Source organism: Saimiri boliviensis, chromosome 7 (genome assembly GCF_048565385.1).
Source record: "Saimiri boliviensis isolate mSaiBol1 chromosome 7, mSaiBol1.pri, whole genome shotgun sequence".
NCBI lineage: Eukaryota > Metazoa > Chordata > Mammalia > Primates > Cebidae > Saimiri > Saimiri boliviensis.
The window spans coordinates 122,398,868-122,422,006 of NC_133455.1; the positions used below are offsets into that span (position 1 = coordinate 122,398,868).

Consider the following 23,139-nt stretch of genomic DNA (forward strand, 5'->3'; position numbering starts at 1 on the left):
GGCTAGGCTCAGCCCCCAAGGAAGAGCACTGAGTGTCAGCAGAGGGCCCCCTGGCTGGCCTGAGCCACGGGCAGGGGGAAGGGGAGAGGGATGGCATTGGACAGTGCAGGAGAGGGAAAGGGGAAAGAAGGAAGGTGGAGAGAGGAAGGGGAAGAGAAAGGAGGTGGAAAATGGGAAGACTGGGGAGAAGTGAAGCAAAAGAGAAACTGATGAGTCAGGGTTGCGTGGGGCAGATGCCACCATCTGTGGCTTCCTACCTTACGCAGAGGGACCCAGCCCATCAGAGGCCCACCCAGGGGCTGAGGATCCTTTCCGCTCTGCAGGGAACCTAGAACAAGCCAACGAGGAGCTACGGGCCATCATCAAGAAGATCTGGAAGCGGACCAGCATGAAGCTGCTGGACCAGGTGGTGCCCCCTGCAGGTGGTGAGTGCTCCCTGGACTCCCGTACCTTGGCCACTGCCTGGCTGTGCCTTCCTCTGCCTGCCTCTCCTCCAGCTGTGGCACTCTTAGAATGCAGAAGCATCCCATGAGACTTGCTTCTTGAGTCCCCTAGGCTTGCTGGAGGTCTGCCTTCAGACCCTTCCTGCAAGGCTCAAAGGCCCTATTGGTTAGAAGAGACGAAGGTACAGTGCCCTGCACAAACTCAGAAACAGAATGTCAGGTCTGAAATCTGGTGCGACTCTGCTTTTTACATAGGGGATCAGGCGAGTCCCTTCACGCTTGGGGGTTTGGCAGAACTTCTAAGGAAACTCCACAAGGTATAGGTTTCCCATGAACCTGATTGCTGTAGGATTGCTCTAAGGCCCTGAAATAAGAATCCCCTGAGATTCCTCCCCTCTTGGATGAAATTCTTTTTGTTCTTCCAAGAGCAGTATTTCTTGACCCTATCAAGCTCCAAGTCCCTTTTTATAGCAAAGAGTTTATACTGCCTTTACTATATGATCCCGAATGAAAATTATAGGTAATATAACTTTCTTATACATATAATTTCCAAATATTAATATAATTCTATAATATATTAATACTAACATATAACATGTATAATAAATTAATATAATGTCTTCACTCTAATATAAAGTCTCTTAAAAGCAGATGTTTTTAACATGTAAATACTCAGGCATAACCATACTAGAAGATACAGTTAACTGCTGACATCTTCTCATGTACCCACTTACAGCACATATGGCTGGGTTTACAGGAAATATGACAATACTGAATGTTGTCAACATTTTGTATTTGACATTTTGAAATAAAGGGTAAATAAGTTTATTAAATAAGTATGTGAATAAATAGTCCCACACACAGAAACACACACACATCCTTACACATTGAATAACCGTGATGTAATGCTTATGGTGGGTGATCCAGATACCACAAAGAGCATCACCATCAGGAATGCAGTTTTCAAAAATGCAAACCTCTCTTGGCCAAGTTCAAATAACCCAAAGTATAGTTTTCATCAATTTACACAGTTGTATTCCTGGAAATTTTCAGGTATGTTAAAACCGTGCAAAAAAACAGTCCTATGTTCATTTGCAAAATGAAATTGTGTTCTGATCTCAGGGAGTCATGAACAGAATCGTGGATGTGTGGCATAGGCTTGAAAGCCATGCAGAGTGCAAAGCTGTGATTGCAAGACGTGCCTGCACTTTAAGGGACAGGTCTGGAGCTACTTAGTCCTGATGGCACCCTGCAGCACCCTGACAACTAAAAACCATCCTACACATTTACTGTGCGTTCCTTAAGAGGTGACACCACCTGTGTTGAGAACCACTTGCCCAAGGGAAAGCCAGACTTGGGCTAAGTGAAAATCCCCTAAGAAGGCCAGTGCCACATGATGTTTCAAACGCATTATTTTATTGAATCCTGACAACATTTCTGTGAGGTTTGCTCAGGGAACTAAAGTTCTTAGAAGCTGAGATGGTGACCCAAGGTTACCTGGAGAGTCCAGAGCAGATTCAGGATTCAAACCCAGGCCCAGGAAACCTAAGACTCCCAGCGTGTCCCACCATTCAGTTCTTCCTTCCTGACTATACTGGGCAGGGGACCCTGGGTTTTCCCTCCCACTTGGAAATGCGGCCCTCGCCAGAGAAGTGGGGGTCATCTCTGCTATGGATTTGGTTATTTTTGAGGGACAGGCAGGAGAAAAAGAACCCTCACCAGCCCCTAGATCTAATCCCCAGCGGTCTCTTGGGCCCATTGCATTTCTTGACAAAGAACCAAGAGATTCTTTACAGGCATGAATTTTTTCCTGTGAGAACTTATGGCTTCTCCACCATCAGGTTCACTCCCAGGACAGGGACTGAGGATGTCACATGTAATCTTGGACACCCAGCCCAGCAGGGCTGCAGCCAAGCCACCTGGCACAAAAACCCAATCTGGTTTGAAAGAACAATCTGAACTTCTATGGAAAGAAGGCCCTCCTTCCACCAACCCCTCCCTCCAACCTAAGCAGAACTGTGTGGCACTTGCATTTGGAAGAGTGGCCAATTGATGCGGGACATTTGAAATTTTGAATTAAGTAAGAGTTAGCAAATATCAGTGAAGTTAAAAAAAAAAGGTGGAAAATAATTTTGATAATAGTCTACCTTTTCCATAAAAAAAAGGGGGATAAGAATATGTTTGTCAATTTACAGAAATAATTTGCACTAAGACTCTCTGAGAAAATCCTCAAGAAACTAGATAATCCACAAGGAGGTGGCGACTAGGCAGATAAGGGCTATGGTGGGAAACACTTTGCACTATAAGCCTTTTTATATATTTTTTTCTCTTTTTAAGCCATGTGAATGTACTACCTCTCCAAAAAAATTAAACCTAAAAAGTTAAAGAAAGTTTGGATGCTGAAAAAAAATGGATGAAGTGCAACTGAATTCCCCTGCTCCCCTCTTACCCCCTCTCCCCTCTCCATACGTCTCAGATGATGAGGTCACCGTTGGCAAGTTCTACGCCACGTTCCTGATCCAGGAGTACTTCCGGAAGTTCAAGAAGCGTAAAGAGCAGGGCCTTGTGGGCAAGCCCTCCCAGAGGAACGCGCTGTCTCTGCAGGTGAGGGTCTGGGGGTGGGCCTACACTCCAGGAAGGTCCTGGTCACTGCCTCTAACCTCCAGTCAGGGTCCTGGTCCCTCCCCAGCAGCTGGAGGCCAGGTCCCTGCAGAGGGAACCTTTCAGAGAGCTCCAGACCTTTCCAAAGATGGCTGTGAGAAGGGGGTGATGTGCGCTTCCCCACCTGCCATCACTGACTGCCCTCCATGGTCCTGCCTGCTGTCATAGCCCCCAGAGCTCTGAGCACTTCACTGAGGCTCCCATGACAGCCCCTGACCCCTGGGACCCCCTTCTAATGAGACTTTATGCCTCCTGGATGGGCAAATGGATTCTTCCAGCAGAGGGCAGCCCAGCCCCCGGTTCACACACAGGCAAACCTTCTAGAGGGTCAGCTGGCTGGGTGGAGGATGCCAGGGCCCTGCAGGGACAGGCCTGGGCCCTGGGTTGTGGGTGGCTGGGGAGCTCGGAGGAAAGAGAGCGCGGTCCTCACCGTCCTCCCTCTGGGTTCCAGGCTGGCTTGCGCACGCTGCATGACATCGGGCCTGAGATCCGACGGGCCATCTCTGGAGATCTCACTGCTGAGGAGGAGCTGGACAAGGCCATGAAGGAGGCTGTGTCCGCTGCCTCTGAAGATGACATCTTCAGGGTGGGTGGCGCCATGGCGCCCTCTCAACCTCTATGAAGTTCAGTTTGGAGCAAGAGGGTGGGCAGGGTTTTGCGGAGAATGTCCAGGGGAAAGAGCTGCACCAGAGGACAGGGCCACTTCCAGGCTCTTCCTGATCAGCTGTGTCCCCACCCCTTTGCCTTTTCCAAGCCTGACTCCATCCCAAGGCAGGGCTCCCTGGAAATGGCATTTCGCAGTGTCTTCCCTAGGGAAATGTTTCCTAGGAGACGAGAAACTTCTACGTTAGAAGTTATAAATGGTCACCCCTGGGCATGTCTAATCTGCAGGCTTGTTTGGTCTGTTACTATTTGAAAATCTGGCACATTCAGGTCAAAATCAAGACTCCTGGCATTCCTTGGAAAAGTCAGGAGACCTGCAATTTTGAGCTTACATTCCAGCAGGGCAGCAGAGGGCTGGAGCCTCACGGCAGCTGCCCCTTGAGATGGAGCATAGCCTGTGTTCTCCGGGTCTCCCAGCCCCTCCAGTCCTCCCCTTTCCCTCTCCCTTCCTGGAGACTGAAGCTGCCCAGCAGTTGCAGTAGTGAAAATTAAACACAGCTGTACCACAGAATAAGGGGCATTTATCACTCACTTGTGTCACTTGCCTCACCCCGCTGGTATTTGGTTAAAACTCCTCCTACAGCAAGGGAGCAGCTGCCAGTCATAATTGTGCAGGGCCCTGTTCACAGCCACTCCCAGCCCAGGGCCCAGTTCCCAGGCTGTGGAACACACAGGGGGCAAGCCGAGCCCATCCTGCCCCTACTCCTTTTCTTCCTTATCCTTATCCTCATCACCGCAGACATTCGTCACTGAGTAGCCTCAGGGACATGGCATGACTGTGACACCACCTGACAAGACCCCAGAAATCAAAGGCTCAGTCACCAAGGCCCAGGGATGTTCTGATGTCGAAGGTTGCAACCTTGCAAATAGCTACTTACCCACTTCCCCAGGACAAGGCAAAGATACTGGGGGGAAACACTGGCTCCTGGCTTTAACTATCTGTGAATCCCTGAGGGTGAAAAGAGCATCATGCAGGAAATCCCTCATTTTCAAAACCGTTTGGCCGACACAGCTTTTAGCTCTGTGAGCACATTGGATTTATTTATTTTTAATCTGGTTAGAATCTTCTGGTCGTTTTCACAGCCCCCACCCTCGTGGTGTGCTGGCTGCTCTCAGGGATCGCCGTCCTAGACGTGCCCTGGAAACTCACTCCCAGCCTTCAGGGACTTCACTGGAAACCTCCAGGGCAGCTTGTACCAGCTGCAGCCCCTTGCACAATCCCGTCCCTACCAGTGTGTGGGCTCTCCCAGCTGCCACAGAGGGGAGCCCGGAGCCTTGAGACTGTGGGTCCCTCCCACTCTGGAGCAGCCAGGCACGAAGAAGGTCCTCAGGAGCTCCTGGCTCCCAGCAGGGCTGTGTCTCCCCAAAGGAAGGCAGCCCACCTTCCCAGGCCCTTCGTTCCACTGGCCTGGCTGTGGAAGCTGCTCGCTGGGAGGAGTGGACACTGAGGGGTTTCTCCTCCACCCACCTGTCCTTCTTGCCTACAGAGGGCCGGTGGCCTGTTCGGCAACCACGTCAGCTACTACCAAAGTGACAGCCGGAGCGCCTTCCCCCAGACCTTCACCACTCAGCGCCCGCTTCACATCAACAAGGCAGGCAGCAGCCAGGGCGACACAGAGTCGCCTTCCCACGAGAAGCTGGTGGACTCCACCTTCACCCCCAGCAGCTACTCGTCCACCGGTTCCAACGCCAACATCAACAATGCCAACAACACCGCCCTGGGCCGCCTCCCCCGCCCCGCCGGCCACCCCAGCACGGTCAGCACTGTGGAGGGCCATGGGCCCCCCTTGTCCCCTGCCATCCGGGTGCAGGAGGTGGCGTGGAAGCTCAGCTCCCAGAGGTAAGCGGGAGGCTGGCCACCCTGCTCAGTCTTTTCTCCTTGTCCTCCGATCCCGTGTGCGCTAGGATGCACTGCTCTGACATGCTGGGATGGTGGGACTTCCCTCCCACCCTGGGCCCCTGCAGGGCTCTTCCCTGTCAGCATCAGCAGCTCCAGGGTTCCCTGGTGGGGCTGAGAGAGGTGCCTAGTCGTACTTAACTATGCTGCTTTTCCAGAGTAGGACAGTGGCTCCCAGCCGGCAGCACAGCGCCTCAGCATGTCAGCTTCCTGACATGCCTGCCCTCCCGCTCAGAAAATAGTAAGAGAAGTGGAAGCTTCTCACTAAACCCCTGGAAAAGTGTCCATCCAAGGAGCATCCTCCGAAGAGGGCCCATTTGCAAGTGGCTGCATGCAAGACCCTAGGGCCAGGCATTTAATTGTGTCAGATGACAGGCAAGTTAAAAAGACCATCCCGCTGTCTGCTTTCCTTTCTGCAAGTTGGCTGGTTTAGCCACCCAGAGGCAGCACTGGGGCATCCCTCAACTCACGAGGTCTGTACTCCTGCCTTCTGTGCTCAGGGCAGCTTGCTCAGCACTGGATTTGATGTGCTGGCCTGAAGGGCTAGCTTTATAGAGGAGAGGATCTAATCTAGGCATCTAGTCTTGGGGGCCTGCACTTGTTGTGGGGACCTCACCCTTCTCTGCAACCTCACTCCCCTTCCCCCCACAGCCTTTGAGGACTCAAGTACTGGATCCCCACACCCCTTCTCCCCTGCTGAAGGAGGCCTCCATGTCCATCTTTAGCATCTCAGGGTGAATTAATCCCTACCCTCTAGGGGCATTTTCCTGTGAGGCTTTGTTCTCTGTGACATAAGGGGAGAGAGATGTTTAGAGGAGCTGGGGAGGAGACCCTGGGGAATGTCTTTGTCCCCACAGATGTATCTCTCCATGAAGCAAAACACACACAAAGCACCCAGCACAGTGCCCAGCACATAGTCAGTGCTCATGAAATGTCGGTTCCCGCTGCCCACTGCAGACAGTACAAACAACAGGGCACCACGCTTCAGCTTGGTGAAGAAGAGGAGCATAGCCCACATCCCCGCTCCCTTGTCCTCTCTGTCACAGCTCAAGGCTAAGGGCAGCTCAGGCGTTGCTTGTGCTGAGGATGGGCCAGCAGGTCCCGTGCCCGGGGCCCCCAGAAGTGCTGTTGCCCGCCTGCTGCCACCCTGCACCTCCAACTCCTCCCTCAACACCATCGCCAAAGCTCGCGCCACCTCCCGCCCCTCCCAGTCCTCCTGGAGCTCCCACCTGTCATCTTTCCGTCCCATTGCAGGGTGGGTGGCAATCTGCAGGCCTCCTCAAGAGAGAGAACTGCTCCTAGCCTGCCAGTGATGCTCAGAGCCGGGGCACTGATCTAGCACTCAGCTCTGAGAGGATGGACCAGGATGCTCTCAGGGATCTGAGGAGAAAGTGGGCCCAGCATGCAAGGTCTGCAGAAAGCAAGACAGAGGGAGGCACTGAGCTGAGCTAGACAGGAAAAGGAAGAGGCCTTGGTCCAGAGCTGAAGAAGGCACGGCCTGTGAGCATAAGACCCTGTCCCAGGAGGGAAAGGCACGTCCTAGTGTGTGAGGATCTGGAGCTCAGGAGGGATTCTGGCTCAGCAGGGACTCAGGCTCACTGCCCTCTGCTCAGGAGAGCAAACCCCTCTAGGTGAGGCTTCCGCTCTGTGCCTTTGCCCCAGGGGGCCAGTGTCAGAATCAAGGGCACCATCAAAATAGGATGCCAGAGCCTTCTCAGCTGTACCAAATGCCAAAGACCCAGGTGTCATAGCTGGAGGTGAGTGGGGGGCAGACTCTAAGGCAAGGCATATGTCATTCCAATTTCATAGAAAGGGAAACTGAGGCATGAGGTGTGCTAAGCGACTTGGACCAGAGGATAAGCGAATTGGGGTCAGGACTTAGATCTCCCTGGATCAACAGTAGACATCCTTCTCCCAAATGGGACCCTCACCCTGATGTTAATACTTCCATGGACCCATCAGCAATCACAGGAAAACAAGGCACCAGCAACTGTGTGCCTGTTCACATATGTGTGCTTGTGTTTGTGCGTGTGTGTATACATGCACGTGTGTGTGTGTGTGATGCTTTACTTGCTGAAGGAAGGGGAGGAGGGTTGGCAGTTCCTGATGTTTTTCTTCTTCTTGGATATTGTAGGTGCCACTCCCGGGAGAGCCAGACAGCCACGGTGGGTCAGGAGGAGACATCTCAGGATGAGACCTATGAAGTGAAGATGAACGATGACATGGAGGCCTGCAGTGAGCCCACCCTGCTCTCCACAGAGATGTGAGCTCTGCTGCCCTCTGCCAAGGGCAGCCCGGGTGTGGGAACAAATCTGGGGAGGCAGGGGCAGGTCCCTGAGATCCCTCCTCTGGGGCTGATTGGAGGAGGAGAGGAGATCGCAGAGAAACACCTTCACAGCCTCTGTCATCTCCTTAGTGAAACGGGAGCCCGCATCTCAAACACACACACACACACACACACACACACACACACACACACACACGATGCCCTTTTTAGCTTGACCTTTCCTTGCCAGGAAATTTTCTGAGCATTGTTTCTGAAACCTTTTAGGCTGTAAGACACAGGCATAAATATATTTTCTGGTGAGACTCAGTGCTCACACACATATATTGACAATTAACAAGTGTTTCAACACTTTGCTTATAATAAAGCTGCCCAGAAGAGGGCGCTGGTGGCAAACCTATGCCTGAAATCTGTCCTTGCTGCAATTCTTAGAGTGTTTTAGCTGCAGATCTAGATCCTTTAGAAAGTTGTGACATTCATTTGGTCACTTAATGACTAGCCCTTAAAAGTAGGCATAGCACAGAATAATAGAAACTATCACAGTGTGTCAATGTCACAAAGGTAGGCGCTGTGTTGTGAAACACTTGCTTAACTGCCAACAGATGTGTGTCTCGAGGGTGTCTCCCTGTGAAACGTCTTTATGACATCCACAGAAGTCTGAGACACATTGTTTCAGAAGCTTTTCTGGCTTTTTTCACCCTCAAAGCTCTGTCTCATCTGTTACTTTATTTGTGACTCACAACAGGCGTCTGAGACAGGCAGGGCATATGTCATTCCAATTTCATAGAAAGGGAAACTGAGGCATGGGTTTTTCCCCAGGGGGAAATGCCGGGCCCTATAGGCTTGCATGCAGCCACTTGACAGTAGGCCCTCTGGAGGGACGGGCAGGCCAGCAGCAGGTGTGCCTTCTCCTTGGATAGACACTTTTCCAAAGGTTCGGAGTTATTTTCTGAGCTGGAGGGCAGGCATGTCAAGAACCTGGCATGCTGGGGGCTGTGTCACCTGCTGGGAACCACTGTCCTACTCTGGAAGAGCAGCATCGTTAAGCATGGCCAGGCTCAATGCAGGGTGTCCTCTCTCGGCCCCACCAGGGAACCCTGGAGCTGCCGATGCTGACAGGAAGGAACCCTGCAGGGGCCCAGGGCAGGAAGGAGGCACTCACCGACCTATCCCGGCATGTCAGTCCAGTCCGTTCCCGAAAGGACTTTAGAGTGAGGGAGGACTAGCCTTGCAGACTTTTGAAGACAGGAAAGATGTGGCTGGAGGCGGTGGGAGGGGGTGTGGGGGGAGATCAGAAGCCAGACCAGCACGGCGTGTGATTTCCTGGGGTCCAGTGCTTTCTGCTCAGGAACCGGATGGGAAGAGTAGCAGAGGCACCTCCTTTTCCCCTGGCATAGAAAAAAGAGTCCAGTGAGTAAGGAAAAACATGAAAAGAGTCCCAACCAGCAACTCTTGACAAATCACTCGGCTGCCCTGTGCCTTCATGTCCCCATTAGCAAAACGGGGCATTGGGGGGTGACAAGCCTTCTACTTTTCTGACTCAGTGAAACACAGTCAACGTAAAACCAAGAGAAATACCTGAAGTTCCTTATGAGATCATATTCTCTAAGTTGATTTTTAGAGAATACAAATGAATGCCTGGCCGCCTGCCCTAGAAATCGGGAAGAGCATGTGTCTTAACCTATTTCTGTTCTTCTAGAATGCTTGGTGCACCAGGTGCTCTGTGACTTCATTAAGAACCCAGTCTCCAACCTCAAAGAAATTCCACAAACTAGGAAACTAAGAGGGTCTCAGGGGAGGAAGATAACAGAGTTTCTCACTAATTACCCCCAGAGTGGTACAACCCCAAGGGGTACAGGCGTTCAGAGAATGTGGAGGGCAGGGTGACCTTAATAGGTACCATGCACAGGGTCAAATCGCAGCTGGGTCTGCAAGAGTGGGGGTGATTTGCATAAGAAGAAAATATAATAGGGAGGCCTTACCTAGCTGAGGTTAAGAGCAAGACTTGAAGGCAAAATACTGCGGTCTGCACTCAGCCAGCATTCCTGCACATCTATAAATTCTCCAAGTCTCTGTGCTGTGCCAGGAGCAGGCATGGAGTCACCCTCAGAGGTGTGGGGTGGCACCAGGGACCAGCGAGTCAGTGGCCTCATCTGGGAATGAGGTTAGGATGCAATTGTGCTTCTCAGCCTGCAGGCCGACCCAGCAGGGATTGGGAATCAAGATTTTAATAAAATAGAACAGACTAAAGCGGACTAGGACTCACCAGGGTGCAATGCATGCACTGAGGGTAAGCAAAGGGCGTGAGGTTTCATTCCATCAGGTGTGTCTGTGCATGACGGGAAGGTGTCAAATCTACTTCTCACTGAGTCTCCATCAAAGGCCCGGAGGCCATAGAAGAGATGCCCCCTGAGATCCCTCACAGCCCTGCTGTTCACCTACTGAGTGACTGTAGGGAACTGCTCATGTGCTCTTGTTGATGGGATGGGGGTGGCAGAGCAGGGAGAAATCGGGGATGGGGATAAGTTTGGGCTAAAGTTGAGGGTCACTGGGGAAAACAGCATCAGTTCATACAGATACGGGAGCCAAGGCCGTTCCCCAAAAGAACTTCATCTGCCTAGGATTCTTTCAGCTTCCTTAACACCTTTGACCCTAGAGTCCCTGCATCTCCCCAAATCAGAGCTGCAGGCCCATGAGACAGGCTGCAGGTGAGGAGCTGGCAACTCCCAGTGAGCAGGCCTGGAAGATGCCAAGGGCAGGCCAGAACTTCTTGGGGTGGCAATTGCCCAAACCTGCATGTAAGCACAAAGTGGGCGTCCCTTCACTAAGGATCAGAGCAAAGTGCTTTCTGCGGGTGCAGCTGTCCCTGTGGGTGGCCACTTCTCAGCTTCCAGGAGCAAGCCCCAAGAGTTCTCTGTTCCAGGCTCTCCTACCAGGATGACGAAAATCGGCAACTGACCATCCCAGAGGAGGACAAGAGAGACATCCGGCAATCCCCAAAGAGGGGTTTCCTCCGCACCGCCTCACTAGGTAAATGCACACCTCACTCTCCAGGGGCGGTCGGTGGTTACTCCCAAGAGGACACTGGTCAGGTACTCAGGGGTGATTGAGAAACCGTGTGGCCTGGCCTCACAAGGGAACCAGCCTCACACAGTGGGCTGGGTAGATTTCCAAAGCAAGGAGGCAGCATTCCAAAGGCAGGGTGTGCAGGGATGAGCCCAGGAGAGACGCTTCAGAATACATCTCAGATGAGGGGAGGGGAAAGGAGGAGTGTCCCGGGCCACAGTTACTGCTCCTGGCACCCACCTGGATGTGAACCGTCACAGGCCAGCATCCTGTTTTCTGCCCTGATCCTGGCTCTCTGGCTGCCTTTGCAGGTCGAAGGGCCTCCTTCCACCTGGAATGTCTGAAGCGACAGAAGGACCGAGGGGGAGACATCTCTCAGAAGACAGTCCTGCCCTTGCATCTGGTTCATCATCAGGTAGCTTTTGGACAGGCCACTGTCACCTGCTGGCAGGCCAGACAGTCCCCAGGATGATGGACAAATCCTGAGGACATCAGTGGGCCTTGCCTGTCTCTGATGGCTGGCACATCATGCCCCTGCCCTCAGAGCCACCCCATAGGGCTTCACACACCTCCTGTGCAGGTAAAGGCTGCAGCAAGGTTTGCAGCATCGCAGGGTGGGGGCCTAGGATGTGCTGGTGCACAGGAGCTCTTCGTGTCATCCTGAGGACCCACAGCTGTGGGCTCCACGTGAGTTTTTTCTTAGGCTGCCACAGATCCCACTGACTCCCCAGACACTGACTTATGCTGCAGGGCACTCAGGAAGACGTACTTGTACCTAGAGTTTGAACATACTGGAAATTTTGCTGCACAAAAACCCATCCAGTGACATATAGAAGTGATTAAAGAACCCGCCAGCCACATGGTCAAGAGTAGGGAATGACATCCAGGGAAGTCAGGTCCAGGGAGATTCCATAAATGAAACTGTCTCTGGGCATGGCTGACTCCAGCTGAGATAGTGAAATCCAAGATGGCTGGACCAAACATATTTTAGTATCTTTGAACTTCAGTGTTATCTGAGGCCAGTCCCTTAACCCCAGGCAAACTGAGTTTCCCAACATTCTGACCTTTTTAATGATATACTCTCTTATAGCATGGACGTATGCTTTAAATGACTTTTTTGTACCCAAAGGCATTCAACTGCTAATCAAAACTCACAATCGGTGTGAGATGGCCAGTGTGGCCTTGCGGAGTTGATAGGACTTCAGCTCCAAGAAATGAGCTGGTTTTCTTAGCCTGTGTGTGTTGATTTCCACTGGGCTTTCCGAAATAATGAATATGGCCTTACACTTTTCTCAGATCCCCAGGGACACAGAAGCCCCAGGCTGAGGACCACCATGGGCTGGGGCAGGAGGTGGAAGGATGTGGGGACACTATGTGTGCCATCTTAAAAGATTCTTAATGGTTAATTTCACCTACCTGGTCTTGTTATACTGGCAGGCACGAAACTCTCCTCTTCAGCTCTTTCTCCTCCTGTTCTCTGTGCCCCTAGAGGTGGCCTTTCCCCACGCACGGTGTCTCTCTCTCCCGGAAGCACATCCCATCAGAGCAGCTCGCCCTACAGAGCCTCTGCCCTGGCAGGTCGTCATGGCAACAGCCGGGTAGGCCTGGTCCCTGCCCTCAGGATGCTCAAGAATATTCAGGGACAGAGGGCACACCACGTGAATCTTTTAATCACAATGCAGCACCAGATTTAACAATGGTTCAAAGACAACCTGAGCTAGAGGCAGGCAGGGCATTATGAATGGCCCCGTTAACTGTCAGAACCCAAACCGCAAATACTGGTTTTCCCGACTCTTTGTGAGGTGCAGAGTGCTTCTTCACAGACATTGCACTTGAATCTCACACCAGCCCCGCCAGGCGAATGGATAGAGGGCGTTCGCTCTCCAGCTTTACAGACATGCAGGCCTCACCCTGTTCTCCGTTCTGTTGAGGACAAAAGCCAGAGCAAGAGAATCAACAGGTGACAGGGCCAGGGCTCAAAGCAGGTTACCATGACTCTACCCAATCCCAGCTTGCAGAAGTTACAGGAGAAAGAAATCACTTCGGACCCAGGTGATCCTAAGATGTATTTGAGATGGTTGAAAGTCATGCCAGGTTAATGAATAGGACCAAGAGGGGAAAACGATGGCATGTGAATATCAGGCTGGTGGAGCTAGCTGGACACAGCCCCTGCAAAGCAGTGGTTGCTCAGAAGCAGGAGCCTGCCTTGCTTGGGGTGGACTCTTCTATTAACTCACACTCCTTGTGTGTCCGCAGGCACTGGCAGTGGCAGGCCTGAGCCCCCTCCTCCAGAGAAGCCATTCCCCCGCCTCATTCCCCAGGCCTTTTGCCACCCCCCCGGCCACACCTGGCAGCCGAGGCTGGCCCCCACAGCCCATCCCCACCCTGCGGCTAGAAGGGGCCGAGTCCAGCGAGAAACTCAACAGCAGCTTCCCGTCCATCCACTGCGGCTCCTGGGCTGAGACCACCCCCTGTGGCGGGGGCAGCAGCACCGCCCGGAGAGCCCGGCCCGTCTCCCTCATGGTGCCCAGCCAGGCTGGGGCCCCAGGGAGGCAGTTCCACGGCAGTGCCAGCAGCCTGGTGGAAGCGGTAGGTGACTCGCGGACAGGCGGGGGGAGAGGCCACGGGCAGCAAGGGGACTTGGCATGTGGAGCTGAGAAGGGAGCACCTGGCTCTTTCCAAATTCATTGCAGTCAATATCTGAGCAGAAAGACCCTCCCCGCCAGAGCTGCGGGAGGGCTGGTGTGAGGAAAGCCGTGCCCACACGAGATGCCATGGGCTCTCCTGAGGCCAGGCGCACTGCAGAGGGCGACAGAAATCACTGAGCAACTTGTCCCGGCCATAGACCTTTGTGCTGCCTCTGCTCAACACGCAAATGTGAGCTTGGCTGCCTTTCTACACAGACAGGCCAGATCCAAGGCACTCAGGCCTGACTATCCATGAGAATCACCTGGGGAGCTTTGGAATGAGGACAAATTAAGTGATAGTTGTTAAAGCTCTTCGATGATTTTGATGCATAGCCAGGCTGGGAGACACTAGTCTAGAACAAGAGAGCTTTCAGTCCCATGTGCTCTGCCTGGTCAGAGCATCTAGTGCAATCCTGGCACCACATTATTAGGGACCTCTGACACATTGGAACAGGCCCAAAAGGGGATGACCAGAATGGCAAGGTTTCTAGACACCATTTCCCAGGAGAACCGGTTCAGGGAATTAGGGAAGAAAACCTGGAGAGGAGGTGACCGTGGAGGGTGCGATGCACCTCTCACACCTGCAGCGGCAGGGATGGGGAGAGGTGGCAGAGTGACTGGCTCAACCCACCAGCAGGCAGATTTCAGCTCACTTGAGGAAGACCTTCCCAACTGGCCTCTTCCAAAACGAGAGGGGCTTGCCTGAAAAGTAGTGAGCCCCCATCACCGGGCATAGCCAAGCAGAGGCTGTGCTCATCTGGACATCAGGCTGTCGGGCAGGAGGTGGGGGAGTTAATCTGGTATTTCCTGTGGCCTTGGCTATCCTTCATTCATTTCACAGACCTCCCCTGAGTGCCTACTATGTGCAGGCGCTGTTCTAGGTACAGGGACACAGCTGAGAAACACAGCTTCTGCTCTCATGAGCTAACGTTGTGGTGAGGAGAAACAGATAATAAACACACACATATATAACACATCAGGAAATTCAGGAGTGCCAAAGAAAAACTAAGCAGGGTAAGGAGTGAAGGAGCAAGACAAACAAGCCTGGGAGGAGTGAGTGCCAGGCTGCACTCAGCTTCCACCTCCTGGCTCAGGAGCCAACTTTCCTATAGCTGGGCACGAAGCAGCCAGTAAGGAGGACAGAGAACTTTGGGGGTCACCTGCTGGCCCTTCCCAGCAGAAGCAGGGCAGGGGCATGCACGGTGTTTGCACATATAACTCACCCCTGAAAAGGCAGCAGCAGGCAATGGGCAGTGGGTCTGTCTCGACAGTTTTACCAGGGAGAATGGTTTCTCTGAAAGAATAGTATAAAGGCTCTGCGGGTGTCAGAAAGGAGAGAGGCAGGCTGGGGTCTGCTGATGAAGCAGCAGGGAACGCCCCCACCCCCCATCCCCGGGCCCCTTTGTGAGCCAAGCCGACTCTAGTTTTTGTTCTGGTGGTTGTCTTTTGAGACAGGTTCTTGCTCTATCACCCGGGCTGGAGTGTGGTGGTGCTGTCGTAGCTCACTGCAGCCTGTGCTAGAACCACAGGCATTCATCACCACACCCAGCCAAATGCTTTTAAATTTTTTGTAGACACAAAGTTTCCCTGTGTTGCCTGGACCATCTCAAACTCCTGGGCTCAAGCAGTCCTTCTGCCTGGGCTTCCCAAGGTGCTGAGTGACAGGTGTGAGCCACAGTGCTGGGCCATAAACCAAGTCTACATATATTTGATGACAGTGTTTGGCCAGCCCAGCCAAAATTCTCTCCTCTGGCCTGGACGTCCCTAGTTCTTTTGGCAGATGCTCCATCTCTACTTGTTCCCTATGGGTGCCACTCCCAACACGCACACACACGTGCACACGCATGCGTGCACACACGCACACTTCCCCAAGTGACCCACCAGATACCCCTGGCTCTAGCCCTCAAGAGAAGAGCTGGGCTCCAGGAATAATGTTCCTTTGGTTCTCCATGGCTCCCATCCCGCGTCTCCAGGTCTTGATTTCAGAAGGACTGGGGCAGTTTGCTCAAGATCCCAAGTTCATCGAGGTCACCACCCAGGAGCTGGCCGACGCCTGCGACATGACCATAGAGGAGATGGAGAGCGCGGCCGACAACATCCTCAGCGGGGGCGCCCCACAGAGCCCCAATGGCGCCCTCTTACCCTTTGTGAACTGCAGGGACGCGGGGCAGGACCTAGCCGGGGGCGAAGAGGACGCGGGCTGTGTGCGCGCTCGGGCGCGACTGAGTGAGGAGGAGCTCCAGGACAGCAGGGTCTACGTCAGCAGCCTGTAGTGGGCGCTGCCAGATGCGGGCTTTTTTTTATTTGTTTCAATGTTCCTAATGGGTTCGTTTCAGAAGTGCCTCACTGTTCTCGTGACCTGGAGTTAACCGGAACAGCGTCTTCATTCATTTCTGGTGGGACAAGACGCGGAGCCTGGGTGCGCGAGCCGCCGTCCGGGAGGAAGGCGCCCGGCTGTGTCCGCAGACGCGCGGCGAGGAGGCGGCGAGGGTCCCGGGGCGTGAGGAAGGCGCCTGTCCTCCCCAAGCCCGCAGGCCCCGGGACCGGCAGCGCCTCTGCGGGGAGAGCACCCCGGCTTCCTGCGCGCCGTCACCAAAAGGACCCTACAGCAAACGGGTGTCTTTCGACTCTGCTTGTAGAAACCATTTGCACATATTCTGTACGAGCCTGCTGTCTCCCTAGAGCCAGGGCCCTGCGGATTTGGAGAAGGGAGCCGGGCAGGACTTCCAGGAGGACCCCGCCGGGGCCTGGAGAGGGAGGAGGAGGCCGCCAGGGGCGCGGAGCTTTGGGGATGGGCGTCCGGCCGGCGGGGGTGCGCCTCACCTCGACCCGTCCCCATCCACCAGCGACGGGATCGCCCCACAGGCACAGGCCACGCCGGGCTCCCGGCCAGCCGCCGGCCCGCAGGCAGCGCAAGGGAGGAGCTGCGCCGCAGGGAAGGGGCCGCCGGCTCCGCCCAACCAGGTGGTGCTGAGCTTCCGCTGAGCGCTCTTTTGTTTTGTGGTTTGACACTTTTCTTGACAGCATGTTGCAGTTTTCGGTTCTTTGGATTTTTTGTTTTGTTTTGGTTTTGGTTTTTGGTTTTCGGTTTTTTATTTTGTTTTCCCGGGGGGGAAGGGAGAAAGACGAGTGTTTACAAAGTCCTGTAGCCCCCTCACCTTTCTGTTTTCACTTTTGCCAATGTACATCGGGTTTGGTTTTCTTGTATTATTTAAAGGATTGTCGTTTCCTTTTCCCACGGAGGTTCAATAGAAGGCGCTGCAGGAGAGTTTTACCATCCATTGTGTATGCCCAATAATTTGTTATCATTTCCTTAGGCAGTAACCTATTTTTTTTTTTTTTTTTCTGGTTTAGTTCGGTTTTCTAATGGAAAAGTAATTGGCAATGCACTTGTTGTGGTCTTGCACATGTGGGTGATAGAGTTGGGTTCCTTTTTATGCTGGGTGTACAGGTGGGTTTGGGAGAGAGGAGCATGCTCGAGAGACTCTGTGAGTGTGCGACGCGAGTGTGTGTGGTGGGTTGTCTGTGCGCATATGTCCTACCTATGTATATGCACCCACACCATATGCCCGCGCACACCAGTGGCTACGCAGTCCCCCCTTTCTGGTTTAACTGTGGGAAGATCTGAATCTGGGGCCATGTGAAAGCAAAAACAAACCACTGTCTCTGCTTCTGAAATGGGTATCAGTAACCCTTTGCATTTTCTGTCCCACAAGATATGCAAAAACAATGCAATAATATTCATTTAAAAATACAATTGTGAGTTGTGTTGGCATTAAAGCTGTATTTAAAAAAAAGACACAGAAATTTAAGGGAAAAACACAAGAAGGCATTTTGCTTCAATATATTCCTTGTAATGTTTTATTGCATTGATAATGTTTCTGTTGAAGAAACCGTTATACTTGAATTCAGGTCAGTTTCAGTATTTTTCAAATATTTTTTTAAAACTGAATTGCAATTGTGCCAAGCGAATATAATGAATTGAATTAAGTTGGTTTTTGGATTCACTTCTTGTATATTTTGCTGCATGTAAAGTAAATCATTTTGTATTTGGAGTGTGACAAGCTTTACCTTTGAACTCTTAAGTGCTTTTCTATATGTGGTTGGGGGAAAGGGAATGAGTTTTCTTTAATTTGCACAATGAGCAAAGGTATCACCAGTGTAGTCATTATTCTGCTCTCCACAAACAGGTTTGGACATTACTGTTTTGCATATCTTGTGTTCACTTCCATTTCCCTCAGTTTTTCCAAAATCATTTGCTGGGTATGTTCGTACCGCCTCCTGCTGTGAGACCAGGACCTATTTTATTCCAGTCTTCACTGTGTCCTCCCTGCTCTGGTCCTCTGATTTGGTACTTCTCCAAGAACAGCCCTTCACTGTGAGGCGTAGGGAGGGATTCTGACCGGCCCTCGGTCTCCGGGCTGGCGTGTGCATCCCCCATGGAAGAGGTGGCCGGCTTGCCCTTCACTCCCACCACTCAGACTTTTCTTGTTGGGTTCCTTAGAAAAGTGTACACTAACCGGGAGGATGAAATTAAAGTCAGGCTGCTTGGAGGGAGGGGCATCCTCACTTCAGGAATCTGCTCTATCCAAGGAGGACAGCAGGGGCTCGAGAAAGGAACTGGTGAAACTGCCTGCCATCTGAAAGTCAACTCTGCGTGCTCCTTTCTCCGTCCCTTCCTCACTCCGGAGCTGCCTTGCCTTCAGGCCTGCCCTCATGTTTGGGCTGCCAAGGAGGGGGCCAGGGCAAGGGAAGAGGCATCAGGAGCCCACAGTGCAGGTGGGGATGGATTTTGTGAGGACATCTCCGACGCTCATTTACATCTCCCTACTCTGTGGTGCTGTGTCCTTCAAATGTGTGTCAACAGTGATGGTTGAAAAGGGACTGCTTTGGGAAAACAGGACCCAGTCATTTGCCTGGAATTGACCCATTGAATCCCTTCCAGTCCTAGTGTTCCCTCAGCCCCTCTTGGCACATATATAAGCAAGCTAGAAATTAACGAAGAGTCCATTCCTCTATGACAACTTGCTTGACTGATTCATGAAAAAGTAGAGAAAGGTACTCAGTACTCCCCAGTTAACACAGCCTAGAAACAGAGTTTCCTCACGGATGTCCACACCCAAGTCATCCAAACTTTCCTGATTCCTTTTCAGTGCCATCCGGGTTCTCTAGAAATTGAGTTTAGGTACCATCCTTTGAAAAGTTCCCAAGATTTCTACCAGGAAGTACACACAGGAATCCCTGTCTAGGGCAGGAGGACTTTCCTAGCCTGACCTCCTGATCCACCAGAATAAGACTGACATATGCTGCCTGTCATCAGAACAGACTGGCACAGCAAGTAATGACATCGACAAACCGCAGCCACGAGTTTCAAAGTGGTGTCTACTCTCCACCTAAAATGGAATTTTCCCCATGACCTTTTAAAACATAATTGTCACATCTTCCGTACCCCTCCTGACACCCAATGAGTGGCAGGAGAAAACGGCCAAGGGCCGAGGGCCCAAGGGACTTGAAGAAACACAGTTTAAGGTCTGCAGTTTGGTCAGTTTAATTCTTTGTCCTCTGACCAGCCCCGCCTCTTTCATTTTCAGACCTTGGTGAACTTTTCCCAGCTTTGATTCGGAAGGTATTAGTTATAACCCCTTTTCTTCTTCTTAACCCAGTAGGCCTCACTCTGACTGGAAAATCCACTCAAAGGAGCAAGGCAGTGTCTCTCATTCTCCTGTTTCCCAGTTTCAAATTCCAGGTGCTCGTCTGGAGCGAAGCTGCCTGTCACTTTCTCCCAGGTTTTCTCTACCCAGCACATCTCCTGGCCATCCAGCTGAAGACAGGGGATGCAACCTCAGGAAAAGCAGGTCTTTGCATGCCCAAGCCCATCTCCTGAGAAATAGGGACACCTTGAAAATGAGGACTTTGGAAGTTACCCAAAGGATGGTGGCTGCGAGTCCTGAGGTACACAGTGACCACTGCTAAAGGCAAAGAAATAGAACAAGAATGTAGGTCAGAGGTAGAGTGGAACCCTGCTCGTCGGGGATTTTAGGCTCATCAAACCATCATGGAAAGGGTGGCAAAGGAGGATGATGGCATCTCCATCCCTAGAGGCCTAGAATAATTAAATATCATTGTCGAGGATTTCGAAACAATTCAGCAAAGAGCCCTCAAAATGGGCCTGCTGACTCCCAGAAGACCTCTTTAAACCCCAAGGGAGGAAACTCGATGATGGGTTCTGGGCCAATTCCATGTTTTAAAGAAGACCTGCCGCTGAGGCAAATGTCAGCACAGAGAGGACTAGGGGGCGAACGAAGGCAAGAAAGGGGCGTATTTTGACTCCCTCTGTGTCTCTTCCCATTTCACGGAAGGACGTGTTCAGCTCAGCCACCCACAGTGACCAGTGTGGTGGAGCCGCTGACATCTCGAGGATCTATTTGGGAAGGTGAGAAAAGTGCACGTTCCAGCTGGGGGTGTTGTCCCTGCCACGTCAGCCGACCTGGTGGGGTGTGAGGGTGTCTGCCGCCCTGTCCCTCCCCTGCTGATGTCCCTCCCCCTCATGCTGTCCAGGTGCCCCCAGACACAGGCTCCTGTACAAAGGCAGGTGGGAAAGCCCGAACCTCACTCACAAGGAGGCCCTCAGCCAGAGTCCAGGCTCTCCAGCAGCTACGATTTGAGGAGGTTGAGGGGAAAGACAGGAGGGAAAGAAGAGTCCCACAACCGTCAGGGATGGGGCACCTTTCCCTGTCCCTGAGCAGCGCTCCCTGTTCCCACCGCCCTCCCCAGCCCCAGTTCCCTGTCCTCCCCAAAACCTAGTGAGAAAGATGGTGTGTGGAAGGGGCCTCATAGGCAGATGCTACGCAACCTCTTTGTGAAGCCACTTCTGGGTTCAACGTAATTCAGTCATTTATTTTTATGTCAAAGCAATGAAGCATTTCTTTGTGGAGCCAGATAGCAATACAACAGACGAATGGGTTTCTGCCACATCTCTACATTATTGTGAGGGATGCTTGACCTACCTCCCCGCCTCCCCACCCTTCAGGCCCAGGGGCTGGGATTCAGCTCTAGAGATGGGACTTTCCTACTCCTACAAGGGTGTGCACTGTACACACAGACAAGGAGGGAGCAGCAGAGTGATGTTCCTGGGTAGAAGTAGTACCATCAGAACCTTATTATTATGATGAGATAAATACTATTTATGTACATTGAGAGAGTACTACAATCAACACTTCGTCCTGGGGCGACTTTAAGAGGTTTGAGCCACTGGTAAAGCTCCGTGGTCTTTGTGGGGTATTAGAGAAGTCTTCAGTCACCTCTGAAAGCACTCTAGCTCTTGCAGCTCAGTGGATGAAGAGTAGCAAATCTGTTGAGCACTGGGAGGAGTCAGAGTTAGCACTTTTGATGAAAATTCTCCCACGTGTCCACTAAGAATGAGGAAGAAAAGATGAAGACGAGGTGATTACTCAAAGGTTTGAAATGTTATATCCCCAGAGCCACGTCCCCTCCCTTCAGATCAGTTACTGGCTACTGCACAGGGACACCCCCACCTTTGCAGGGCACTCCATGTACCCTAATTCTCAGGAGCTAAAGAATTTGACTTTATAGGGATCCCAGAAAGGGCACCGTGACACTTCCCTGGGCATGAATCAGACATACATTGTACATTCTTTTTTTTTTTTTTTTGAGACAGAGTCTCCAGGCGCCAGGCTGGAGTGCAGTGGCACGATCTCAGCTCACTGCAACCTCTGCCTCCCGGGTTCAAGCAATTCTCCTGCCTCAGCCTCCTGAGTAGCTGGGACTACAGGCACATGCCACCATGCCCAGCTAATTTTTGTATTTTTAGTAGAGATGGGGTTTCATCATGTTGGCCAAGATGGTCTCGATCTCTTGACCTCCTGATCTGCCTGCCTTGGCCTCCCAAAGTGCTGAGATTACAGGCGTGAGCCAGTGCGCCTGGCCCATTGTACATTCATTTCTAAAATTCACTCATGCACCTCAGATTAAGGTCATTATCAAAAAAAAAAAAAAGCTCTGGGTGGAAGAGCTTGGTTTTCAGAGAGGGTCATTTCTCTGTGAGGAAATGTGGAAATTGACAGAACGGTTCTTATACACTGTTTGGGTCTGGAGAATTTCCATTATGGAATTCTTAGAGATCTCAAGTTTATTACCAAAGGAATATGGAAAAAGAGGTGAGCAGGCATCAGGCTAAGCATTGGCCCCCTTGCCAAGGAACCTGGGGCTATAGGTTTCAGAGACCCCCTTGAGGAAACCTCTTCTGGCCATTGGCCAGGAAAAAAGAGAAGGCTCTTCTATAGAGTCACAAGAGAAGGGTGTGTCACTGGGTCCTGTATATAGCCCCCAACCCCAAGACTTCCCAACATGGAGAAACTACACCAATGTTTAAAAGGGGAAAGGAAAGAACTTGCACATCAAGGGAAGATGATTTGTAAACACACAGTCCTGTGCAAAGATCTCCTTCGGGAGGTGTCTCTGGCATCCCAGAGCTGTGGGCACCTTCTGCTTTCCTGCCTCAGGCCACTTATGCATCCAGCTGCACCCCATCCCCAAACCCAAAACCCATCTCTTGAATCCCAGCCAGATTATATACCACCCCATTGCCATGTCCCGTCCTGCCCAGAATGTATGCTGTTCTCCCAGAGCCTCGCGGGAATGAGGCCTTGCAATGCGGCCATGGGAAAAGTCTGTGATGGCAGTGGATGAGAATAACCGGTGGCAAAACACACACGTTCATTAAGAAATAGGGTGACAGATTCCCCATGGTGAAGCACTGAAAGGTCTATTACTCTCGTCATATTGCTGTTTTCTTTTAATCCACCAGAGCTACCATGCAAAACTTTCCTCCCATGAAAGGCTCCGGATAAAGCTCCTCTATCTCTCCTCTCCTCATGTCCTCCCACTCAAACCCACCTTCATCCCCAAAACCAATCTGTATCATGCCTGTTCTCAGAGAGGCACAGAAAAATGGGCAGTGCCTCCATTGTCACCATTACCCACACCCCTACACACGCCACACCCTCCCCTCCAGGCTCCACGACTTCACAGTCTTACTGTTGTAAATATCATTGTACAGTTTGTAATCCTCAAATAATCCCATTGTCAGAGGCCTCGCCTGATGAGCCTTCTCACCCTTGAGAAAGGCCAGGGAATCTAGAAGGGGCAACCCTTCAAGGAGAGTTTCAGGGTCATCTCTGTGTGAGACACTATTGTATATTCCTGTAAGATTGCATTTTTATCTAAGGAATGATGTTATTTAAAAAACAAACAAAAAACACAAAAAATAAGAATTGCAAATAAATTTCTTAACAATGTCTATATTGGTTTCATTGTTATCTTCCCTCTTCCGTATTCCTTCCTTTCTCTTAGGGGTCACAAAAACAAACTTCACCTGTTAATTGTCTGGGATTCCCCCAGAAGGAGGAAGGCTGGAGA

At 51.8% G+C, this 23,139-nt stretch overlaps 1 protein-coding gene across 50 annotated transcripts in view; it reads left to right on the plus strand.

The window, feature by feature from the left end:
• The window catches only part of CACNA1C (calcium voltage-gated channel subunit alpha1 C), a 709,163-nt gene extending 691,398 nt beyond the window's left edge, over positions 1–17,765 (plus strand). For 27 of the 50 annotated variants that reach the window (XM_074403341.1, XM_074403342.1, XM_074403338.1 and 24 more), the window contains 9 exons: positions 267–425; positions 2,920–3,047; positions 3,556–3,690; positions 5,255–5,607; positions 7,799–7,927; positions 10,872–10,978; positions 11,326–11,429; positions 13,271–13,603; positions 15,675–17,765. In XM_074403341.1, coding sequence (XP_074259442.1) covers positions 267–425; positions 2,920–3,047; positions 3,556–3,690; positions 5,255–5,607; positions 7,799–7,927; positions 10,872–10,978; positions 11,326–11,429; positions 13,271–13,603; positions 15,675–15,974 — 1,748 coding nt within the window. In that variant the 3' untranslated portion in view covers positions 15,975–17,765. The remainder of the gene's footprint in view (positions 1–266; positions 426–2,919; positions 3,048–3,555; positions 3,691–5,254; positions 5,608–7,798; positions 7,928–10,871; positions 10,979–11,325; positions 11,430–13,270; positions 13,604–15,674) is intronic. The other 23 variants (XM_074403349.1, XM_074403348.1, XM_074403347.1 and 20 more) reach the window with 1 other exon arrangement.
• The last annotated feature ends 5,374 nt before the right edge of the window (positions 17,766–23,139 follow it).